Raw genomic sequence first — 11,686 nt, forward strand, 5'->3', positions numbered from 1 at the left:
AAAAACTTGGAAAGCCATTGTAATTGGTTGGTCTCCTCCAATTATGAAGAATTCTGAAAACAAAGAAGTTCTAAAATCGGAGATTCAATGGACTGAAGATGAAGCTTCCCTAAGAAATTCTCATGCCTTAAATGTTACTTTTAATGGTATGGATCACAATATATTCCGTTTGATTAATACTTGCATTTTAGCTAAGAAAGCTTGGGACATTTTATCTGTTGCTCATGAAGGAACTTCAAAGGTCAAGCTATCAAGATTACAACTTTTAACATCGAAGTTAGAGAATATCAAAATGCAGGATGATGAAACAATTATTGAATTTAGTATTCAGTTACTTGATATTGCCAATGAGTCATTTGCCCTGGGGAAAAAATCTTAGAGGAAAAATTGGTTAAGAAAGTTCTTAGGTTTTTGCCTAAGAAATTTAACATGAAAATGACAGTCATTGAGGAAGCCCGTGACATCTCTAAGATGAAAGTGGATGAGTTATTTAAATCTCTTCTCATATTTGAAATGTCAGTTGAAGGAAAATTGGAGAAAAAATTTAAGAGTGTACCCTTGCAGTTCTTAGTTTAAGAAAAGCTTGATGATTTGAATAGGTAGTCTGATGAGTCTTTTGCTGACTCTATTTCTTTATTGTCTAAGTAGTTTAATCGTATGCTCAAATGATTTGAAAAGAAATCAGAAAATCCAGGTTCTTGGAATACCAGATCAGGAAGTAATTTTCCTTTTAAATAACATAAACCTCACAATTTTCAAACAGATTCAAACAAGACTAACTCCACCAATGTTTAAAATAAAGAAAAGTTATTTAAATGCAGAAAGTGTGAAAGTTTTGGTTACTTCCAAGCTGAATGTCCAAACTTTCTAAAAAGGCAGAATAAAAGTTATGTCTTAACTTGGCCTGATGATGATTCTAATAACAGTAGTGAATTTGACGTGGATGTTAGGGCACTTGTTAGTAACATCTCCTTAGATACTTCGTCTTACAAGAATCCTGATTTTGATGTGTTTGCTGGGAGTGACAATAGTGAAAATAACCCTATCTCATCTGATTCTTCCTATCAAGCACTCTTTAACAAGTGGCAAGACGACTTGAAGGTTCTTGACGTTCAAAAGGAGAAGGTTGAAAATCTCTATTGGTCGACAATCATAGACTTATGTCTACAGTTGCTGATTTAAAATGTGAACTAAAACTCCTAAGGTCAAGAAAGACTCTATTGTAAGTCTATTGGAATGCTCAATTCAAGATTAGAAACTTTAGACAAAATCTTGTTTAAAGGAAAATCTCTGAGTGACAATGTTGGCGTAGGGTTATCAAAAGGAGTAGTTGAGAACAACCAATCATCCCGACTCAAACGAAAACAGAAAATTGAGTTTATTAGAGCGCAACTTCCTGAATCTTATGTCTTTCAGGAAACAATCTCAAGTAGTACAAAAAAGGGCACAATCAGCACAATCGTCAATTTAAACAAGTGTGGATCTGCCACTACTGTGGAAAAAGGGGGGGGGGGGGGGGGGGCGGGGAGGAGGGCGGGGAGGAGGGACATAAGAGACCATTATGCTTTCAACTATATGAATCTCCTTATAGGTCATCTAACTGATGAAGTTAGCATGCAATTAACGAAACAATCAGTATCATTAAGCACTCTAATTCAATCAATTTTAGCATCTAAGCAAGTATGTTCAAGAACTAAAATAAGGTTTTGAAGATATACGTTTGAAGAACTCTTCAATCTTCAAATCCAGTTGCAATCTCCTCTCCAAGACTTGTAGACCACCACTTGATCTCCCCTACTATTTTCTAGGACCTTAGATTAGATTGTGGGATCCAAAATTGAGAGGTTTTTAGTATTTGGTAAGAACTTGAGAGAGAAACCCTTTTCTCTTAAAATCAAATGCATCAAAGAAAAAATCTCAGCAAATTGAATTTGTTTTTAAACAAATTATGCATGCTATTACAATATATATCAACATGACACCAAAACTTCAAATAATTTGAGTGATAGTGAGGTGTTTTGATGAGTGAAAAAATTTGAGAATTTCCCACTAATTCAATTTTTTTTTCATTTTTAATTAAGTTAAAACAATTCAATATACTTATTTTTGAAATCTAATTTCAAAAAATAAAATTTGGAAAAACAATAATATTAATTCAATAATTAATATAAAAAACATTAATTTTAAATAAAATTCATTCTACAATTAATTTAAATAAAATCAATTCTTATTCATTTAAACAATTTAATTAAATAAATTAGTTTAATATTAAATATTAAATTAACACAAATTCCTAACATGAATCCCTATTCATGTAATTAAGATTTAAATCATATTTAAATATTTTTCAACTCTCCAATTACATTTAGTTCGATAATTAAACGTTTAATCATATCACATATAATTCCCGTAATTCGAATTTGAACTTTCAAATTCTCTCATCACACTATTCTAAGGTTTAGTTTATTTATGAGCTAGTAGGAGGGACTTAATGGACCTACAAACCATGGGTTCCAACGATTCGAGATTAATTAACTAAACTCTTTAAACCAAATTAATCAACATTCATTAATTATCGGGTCTCTCCACTAAAACCCAGTAGTTGCACTCCCCCCGCTGTAGATATATTTCTGTCCACTCGATATAACCATAATCAATAAGTCAACCCTTCACAGGTTGTCCGTAATAACGACTGGGTCAAAAGCTACTTTACCCTCGAGATTACATCTTGTTCTTTAAGTCTCACTGATTCTCTAATGAACAATTGGTTTGTGATCCAATCACCAAAATGAGTCCCTCTTGGGCCAATGAGAGGGTGAGGCCCCTTGTTTAAGACCCGAAATCAGCACTTAAGGGAACAACCTCTCTACTAACCCTAAAAGCAGGTAGGAGTGAATTTTTTCTTACACCCTATATCCCTTACTATCTACCCGGTCTTGCCCCTAAAATGGAAGGCTTATTGAGTCAACGCTGTTAAGCCAACCCTCACCGATACAAATCTAATGATAATCTCGAATAAACAAGATTTCATAGTTAGCTCAAGATTAAGGTCAAGTTACCTAGGTTATTGCTTTGAAATAGTCAGTCTTAAACAGTAAACAACGTTATAAAGTAAGAATGACTTTATTTCTTGGTCCGGTCTTGTACAAACTCTTTACATAGGATGCATCTACTCACATGTCTCCACATGAATGATTCAGGATCACATTATTTGTACAAAGTACAAAGGGGCGGCCCATTTGATAGTATTTCCAAAATAAGATACCCAACCTTCTTCGTATACTTATAGACCATTTTGGCTATCTACTCGAACTTGATCCACTCTTATGTCTCCACATAAAGTCCAAGTACTCATGTAATAGCCATGAATCTTAATTTATTGGATTTAGTGCAATTTACATATTTAGTAACAGTTTTATTGAACAAAACTTCAATAGCATCTTTATTAAAAATAGAATATGTTTAATCTTACAAATTGCAAGTTTTAGGACATACAACCCAACATTAACATGCCCATTATATCCTATTCTAGCAGATATAATTCTCTTCAAATGACACAGGTATGGAGGCTTAAAGAGGCCCAACATAAATGCAATGTTATTTTAACTTCCCTCAAGTATTCAGCTAAGAAAGACTGATTCTTTGATAGTGGCAGCTCTAGACACATGACTAGAGAAAAGAGCTACATTTTTTTTACCCCAAACCTATGAGTTCCGGACATGCTAATTTTAGGGATGGGGCTATTAGAAAAATTGTTGGAAAAGGAAAATTGTATTTTCTTGGTTACTTTCTCTCAGTGATTTGATGTTGGTTGATGGGCTTACAGTGAATCTTATTAGTATTAGTCAGTTGTGTGATCAAGGGCAGAATGTAAGCTTTTCCAAAGAAAGATGTATTGTCACAGATGATTCCAAGGCTCTTTTCATGACAGGTATACGTTCTTCCGATAACTGTTAATGATGATCCCTTAATGATACATCACAAGTCTGTCATCTCTCTCATTAAGAGGAAGCAAGTTTATGGCACAAGCATTTTGGGCACATGAGTATGAAGTCTATTCAAAAGATTATTTCGAGGAATGTTATTTTTGGTATTCCTTCTTTGCAAGTCTCAAATAAAACAATTTGTGGTGACTGTCAAGCTGGTAAACAAATTCATGTGGTTCATAAACAAGTAGCCCATACTATTTTTAATCGTATTTTGGGGTTATTACATCTGGACCTCATGAGACCTATGCAAGCTGAGAGTCTTGGTAGAAAAAGGTATGTTCTTGTTTGTGTAGATGATTATTCCAAGTACACTTGGATGCGGTTTCTTAATGATAAATCAGAAACATTTACTACCTTTAAGCTTTGTGTCTTCAAGTTCAAAGAGAAAAGAACTTAAATGTTGTTCGTATCAGAAATGATCATGGTCGTGAGTTTGAGAACTCTCAGTTTCATGATTTTTGCTCAGCCACGGGTTTTCATCATGAGTTTCCTTGTGTAATGACCCGATCCCCTAAGACTTTAGTTAGGCTGTTACTAAATGCATGCATGCATGGAACTTAAAACGACACTATTTTATGGTGAAATAAATGCTAAATAAATAAGGTAAGTTCAAAAGACTTTCATTAAAGTCAAATATTAAAAACAACAATAGGGTACCCATAAATCATAAATGATAATAAATAAGTCTGAAAACGATTCTTAATAGTAAGTTTCAAACATCAAAACTGAAAGTTAAGAAAAACATGAAAAGAAATCTAAATCTCATGAGCAGAAGCATAAAACTAGTCCTAGTGGCTCGATCAAGAATTCTTCTTGTCCATCACTAGTGCATCTCTACCTTTACCTGAAACAATAACATGAGAAAGAATGTGTATAAAATACTTAGTAAGTAACCCCACTACTGGGCTCAGGTTAGGCATCTATGTTCTCTAGATGCCTACCTCTGGTGGAACATATAAACTATCCTAGTCCTCATGTGACACATACATGCATGAAAAAAAAAAACTGATTTCTATCCTACTGTAGCTAAATATGCCCACTACCTCTGGTGAATCTCGAAGGAAACACAAACTAGTGAATTCCAAAGGAAACACAAACTGGTGAATTCCGAAGGAAACACAAACTAGTGAATCTCGAAGGAAACACAACTGGTGAATCCCGAAGAAAACACAAACTGATGAATCTCGAAGGAAACACAATATCTGGTGAATCCCGAAGGAAACACAAACTGGTCAATCCTGAAGGAAACATAAACCGGTGAATCCCGAAGGAGACACAAACTGGTGAATCCCGAAGGAAACACAAATCTAGTGGCCATTCTAACTAATCAGTAAAATCACTATCATAGGCTCGACACCATAATTATCAAAATATGGTTCTATGACATACATATACACCTCAACATCATGGCTCTACAACATACACACATGCCTCAATATCCACTGATCACATACAACCTCATGGAATCAAATATCATCTCATGCAAGCATTTAAGTATCTATGTGCACAAATACATCTTTCAAATCATCAATCCAGAACATACATCGGTTATACTAAACTATCAGTTCATCATGCTGTCATTCTTCCATAACATTCATCTATCATACTAACTACATCTAGTGCCTGGCCCGTGGTCAGTTCCAGTAGTAAGATTACTTACCTCAAATTTGGTCACAAATTAATCCAAGTAATTAACCTTCTTACAACTCTTGGAAGGCTTTGAATCCACCCTATAACATACTTACAAATATTAATTTAGCACCCCTAGTCCAAAAATAATAAATCCAAAGTTTTAAATTCATCTTTGGGGTCTAATCCAATTGCCAAATTATTCCAATGTCCCTAAATTTAACTTTCTGAAATCCTAGCTGGACCCCAAAACAAATTCCAAAACTCAAACCAAAAGGCCAACCTGAACAAAATTTGAGTCCAAAATTAATAACTTTTTTTTTATAGTACTTTTAACCCAAAAGACACCCAACCCAACTACTCACCCAAACTTAACAATTTCTGTCGAAAATCGATATCTTCCTCGATGAGCAACTTCCCACAATCTTCTAAATCTTGCTTCTGAAAGTCCAATCATAATGGATTTTAACCAACATGATTTCAAAACAAAACAACACCCAAAACTTCAAGGAAAACACCTAAAACTAATGTCTTACCCAAAACAAATCTGATGGCAACCACGATAGCGGTAGAGGCTGGGTAGTGCGCGGCGAAGATCGAACCGACAGCTGGCCGGACGGAGAAGTGGTAGCGAGTAGCGATAGAGGTCTTGGACGAGCGGCTCGACCTCAACCAAACAAGGTTAGGTGGCGGCGTGCTCGCGGTGTCAGGCGACTATTAGAGGTGCAGTCGAATCCTCAGATCTGACACAGACGACCTTGGTGAGACGTGGCGGCACACGAGGACGAGTGGCATGCTACATCGGATGGACACGCAGTTGGGTCTGAGGTGTCGATCAGGAGGCGACGTGACTTACCCAGTTAGCGAGATCTGACGTGAGCGAAGGGGTGATGCAGCTGGAAGAGATGAATGGCTTGAGGGCGAGGGTTTCCGAGAGAGAGATGCGAGAGATAGAGGGTGTTTGGCGTGCGACAGGGTTCGTGGCTTGCGGCGGGAGTTGAGGCGGCTGCTAGAGCACGTGAACAGCAAGGGGTAAAATGGGGGGTGTCTGCGTGAGGAAGAAGAGGGGAAGGGAGGGAGAAAAAGAAAAAGAAATAGAAAAGAAAAGAAAGAATAAAATAAAATAAAATATTTTATTTTATTCTTTTCTTAATCCACATAAATTCTTTAAACTCCCCTCCTTTAAAAAAGAATTAACTCATGCCATTCTTTCCAACATAAATAATTTCCAACGTTAATAATTAAATTCCCGCAATTACACTTAAAGTCCAAAATTCCAAAAATACCCTCAATTAATAAAAATTACTGAAATTACATTAATAATAAAAATTCGGAGTGTTACATTCTTCCCTCCTTAAAGAACTTTCGTCCTCGGAATTTTATTCTTGAAAAAGCTCCGGGTACTGGGCCTTCATCTCATCCTCTTGTTCCCAGGTAGCCTTTTTGAACTTGTGATTCTGCCCCATGACCTTCATAAATGCAATTTGCCGGCGGCGCAATGTCTTTACTTCTCTGGCGAGGATCTCTATAGGTTTCTCCTCATAGCTCAAGTTTTCATTCAACTGCAAGGGCTCGAAGTCAACTACATGGGATAGGTCTGTCACATACTTCTTCAGCATCGAAACATGAAAGACATTATGAATTGAAGACATGCTGGGGCAATGCCAGACGATAAGCTACGGGGCCAACTCGTTCCAAGACCTCGAAAGGTCCAATGAATCTCGAGCTCAACTTTCCTTTCTTGCCAAACCTCAGAATACCTTTCATGGGTGCCACTTTTAAGAACACTTTCACACCAGTCTCAAATTCCAGTTCCTTACGTCTTACATAGGCATAGCTCTTCTATCTACTCTGAGCTATTTGCATACGAGCCCTGATCTTCTGTATTGCCTCATTTGTGGTCTACACTAATTCATGTCCTCAGTTTCCTCTCTCCTACCTCATCCTAAATCACAGGGGACTTGCAACTCTTCCCAAATAGGGTCTCAAATGGTGACATCCCAATAGTAGACTGGTAGCTGTTATTACAAGCAAACTTCATTAAATGCAAGTGAGCATCCTAGCTTCCTGAAAACTCTATGGCATAGGCACACAACATGTCTTCCAATATCTGATTCAATCGATCTGTCTGCCCATTAGTCTGTGGGTGGAAAGCTGTACTGAAATCTAACTGGGTCCCCAAAGTTGCCTGAAGACTTTTCCAGAAATTAGACGTAAAATGAGGGTCTCTGTCCGTGCAATCTCACCACCTCCTTCATGTATATCTGTGCCCACTTATTTACTGAAAAAATGGACTTCCCAAGTATGAAATATGCTAACTTTGTAAGTCTGTCTACCACAACCCATATCACAGTGAAACCTTTGACTGTCCGTGGCAACCCCACGATGAAGTCCATAGACACATGCTCCCACTTTCATTCTGGCACACTCAATGGCTGTAACAAGCCTGCTGGTTTTTGCCTCGGGGTTTTCACCTACTGGCACACCAAGCACTTACTGATGAACTCTGCAATCTCTCTTTTTATATCATTCCACCAGTAGTAACGTTTCAAGTCCTGATACATCTTGGTGCTGCCGGGGTGAATTGAAAATAAGGAACCATGAGCCTCTGATAACAACTCATCTTTAATATCACTAACTGCTGGCACGCACAAACTTCTCTGATAAAGGAGACCACCTTCCACTGATACTGAGAATTCTCCATCCTGGCCTAACTCCATCCTACGAACTCTCTCCTCCAGATAAATGTCACCTTGTTGCGCATCAATAATCTTCTGCCTTAGACTCGGTCGCACTGACAACTATGTTAACTGTGTCGTGACATTTTCCATTGCCACTGCAATCTCTGCCCTCTATAGCTCCCTACACAAATGAGTCTGTCTGGTAATGAGGGCTGTTGAATGAGCCACCTTCCTGCTCAGAGCATCTGCCACCACATTTTCCCTTTCTGGGTGGTACGAAATTTCACGGTCATAATCCTTCACCAGCTTCAACCACCTTCTTTGCCACATGTTCAACTCTTTCTAAGTGAAAAAGTACTTTAAACTCTTATGGTCGGTGAAGATCTGAATCTTTTCTCCATATAAGTAATGCCTCTAGATCTTGAGAGCAAAAACCACTGCTGCTAATTCCAAGTCGTGAGTGGGATAATTCTGTTCATGCTTTTTTAACTGATGTGAAGCGTAAGAAACTACTCTGCTCTGCTGCATCAATACGCATCCCAACCCCTTCTTGGACGTGTCACTGTAAATGAAAAAACCACCTGATCCATCTAGTACTATAAGAACTGGGGCTGAAACCAACCTCTGCTTGAGGTCTTGGAAACTGTTTTCACAAGTCTCATTCCAAACAAAAGCCACTCCCTTCCGAGTCAACTAGATCAATGGGGCGGCTATGCGAGAGAAGTATTTTACAAATCGTCTATAGTAGCCTGCTAACCCCAGGAAACTGCACACTTCACTGTCTGTGGTTGGATGAGCCCAACTCGTAACTGCCTCAATCTTTGCAAGATCCACAGAGTCACCTTCCTTCGATACTATATGCCCTAGAAAGGACACTTGCCTCAACCAAAATTCACATTTAGAAAACTTAGCATACAGCTGATTGGCCCTCAATGACTCCAAAACTTTCCGCAAATGCTCCTCATGTTCGGCCTCCATCTTGGAATATACCAAGATGTCATCAATAAAAACAATCACAAAGGTGTCGAGGAATTCCTTGAACACCCTATTCATTAAATCCATGAACACTGCTAGTGCATTCGTTAGACCGAACAACATCACTATGAACTCATAATGCCCATACCTCGAACGAAAAGCTTTCTTGGGTATGTCACTGTCTTTTATTCTCAGCTGATGGTATTCTGACTGAAGATCAATCTTTGAGAATACCATAGCTCCTTGCAACTGGTCGAACAAATCATCAATCCTGGGGAGGGGATACTTGTTCTTGATGGTCACCTTGTTCAGCTCTCTGTAATCAATGCACAAATGTAACGATCCATCCTTCTTTTTCACAAACAAAACAAGTGCACCCCATGGTGACACACTAGGGCGTATGAAACCCTTGTCCAATAACTCCTACAATTGGACATTCAGTTCCCTCAACTCTGCTAGGGCCATCCTGTACGGAGCCTTTGAAATAGGGGTTTTGCCTCGCTCCAACTCTATAGTAAAATCTATCTCCCGCTGCAGGGGTAGTCTAGGAAGATCCTCTCGAAAAACGTCTGGAAAATCCCTCACTACTAGCTCTGAAGTCAAAGTGACTTTATTTTCTCTAGTGTCTACCACACTGGCCATAAAGCCCCAGGCTCCTTGGTCAAACAATCTACTAGCCTTCAATGCTGAAATCAATTTGGGTAGGACTACGGTCCCAACCCTTTTAAACTTAAAACTGGCTCCCGTAGGAAGGTTAAAGATGACCTCCTTACGGGAGTAATCTATGTTGGCATGATTAGCAGCTAACCAATCCATGCTCAATATCACATCAAAATCACACATATCTAAAATTATCAAGGTTACATCTAATGCGCGATTTTCTACCTCTACCTGACATGCTTTTATCTTTTCTGTAGCTAACATGATCTCTCTTGATGGAGTAGAAATGGATAATGCAAATAGAAAAGGTTCTGAGTCTAACATGGCATGCCTTACAAATACAGAAGATATAAACGAATGCGAAGAGCCAAAGTCAAACAAAACTAGAGCATGGTGCCCCAAAATGGGAAGCGTACCTGTCACCACTATGCCTGACTTATCGGCCTCATGTCAAGTGGTAGAGAACACCCTACCCTACTGCTGCTGATGACTCGAGCCTCCTTGAAATGAGCTTATGGACTGGCCCCTGTGTTCAGGCACGTTCCTTCTTGGGAATCTCTCTAACATATGCTCATTCTGGCCACATTGAAAACAGACCCCAGAGCCGGCTAGGCAACGTCCTTAGTGTCGCTTACCACAGGTAGTACAAATCGGCCTATCCTCCCTGCCAGTCACAACCTGGGAACCCTGTTGTCCCCACTGATGTGGAGCATTCACTGTGTTCTGGTTCCTCTGCTGGTGCTCAGGAGCCCTAGGCTCAGCTTTCCTTTTCTGACCTGCGGAGGTCCCAATCCCGAGCGACCTCCTGTAATCCTCTCCCACCTGAAAGTTAGCATCAATCCTCACAGCGGCCCGTTGTGCCACAGCATACGTCTTGAGGTCCAAGGCATGTACCATACCTCGCAGTCTGCTCCTTAGACCCTGAATGAATCTCTATGTCGTCGCTGCCTCGGTGGCTACTAGTTCAGGAGCAAAGTGGGATAGCTTATCAAATTCTTGCTCATACTCTTCCACTGACATAACTCTCTGCCTCAAGTTCAAGAATTCTGCCTGCTTGTTGTATCGGGTGTTGGCCGAAAAGTACTTCTCATAAAAGCGCTCCTTGAACTGCTCCCAGGTTACAAGTTCACCACCAGTATCAATCATTTTCTCTGCTGAATGCCACCAGATTTCTGCATTACCAGTCAATATGAAAACTGTGCATTGAAGCTTATGCTCCTCTGGGCACCTCATAAAATGGAAAATCGTCTCGATAGATGACAACCACATCTTTGATTTAGTGGGGTCCCCCAACGACCCATCAAAAGAGCAGGGGTCAAACTTTCTGAAATCCCTTAGATGCTTAGCCTCAAGAGGTAGGCCCTGCATATCTCTGTTTTGCAGTCGGGTCTGCTGTAACTGCTCGGGTGGCACTGGTTCCTCCTGAGCCTCGGTCTGGGCAGTCTGCCCTGTCATCGTGCTATGGATCAGCTCCTACAGTTTTTCTATTAGAGAGGATGCAACAGCTTCACTAATTATGGCTTTCATTGCCTTCTCATGAACTTGAGCCATAGGTGGATTCGGACTGCCGGGACGGTCTGGTTACTCTCAGATCCCTCTTCTTGCACTTCTTCTCTAATGGTCTATCTTGTTCTAGGTTTAGGTGCCATGTCCTGTCATGAACTCATAAATTAACTATCTATCTCTGGGTATTTCTCAAAAATCATGCTATTAAAACACTACATCACTAATCTCATATATGCATTGAAACTT

The 11,686-nt window shown here is 39.3% G+C and overlaps 1 protein-coding gene across 1 annotated transcript; it reads right to left on the reverse strand.

Annotated features, from left to right (window-relative positions):
- Positions 1–10,867: 10,867 nt before the first annotated feature.
- LOC120079215 (uncharacterized) lies at positions 10,868–11,389 on the reverse strand. Its single transcript, XM_039033377.2, has one exon. The coding sequence runs from the start codon at positions 11,387–11,389 to the stop codon at positions 10,868–10,870; it is 522 nt and encodes a 173-aa protein (XP_038889305.2).
- Positions 11,390–11,686: the final 297 nt, after the last annotated feature.

Source organism: Benincasa hispida, chromosome 6 (genome assembly GCF_027475165.1).
Source record: "Benincasa hispida cultivar pf3 chromosome 6, pf3_genome.v1.1, whole genome shotgun sequence".
NCBI lineage: Eukaryota > Viridiplantae > Streptophyta > Magnoliopsida > Cucurbitales > Cucurbitaceae > Benincasa > Benincasa hispida.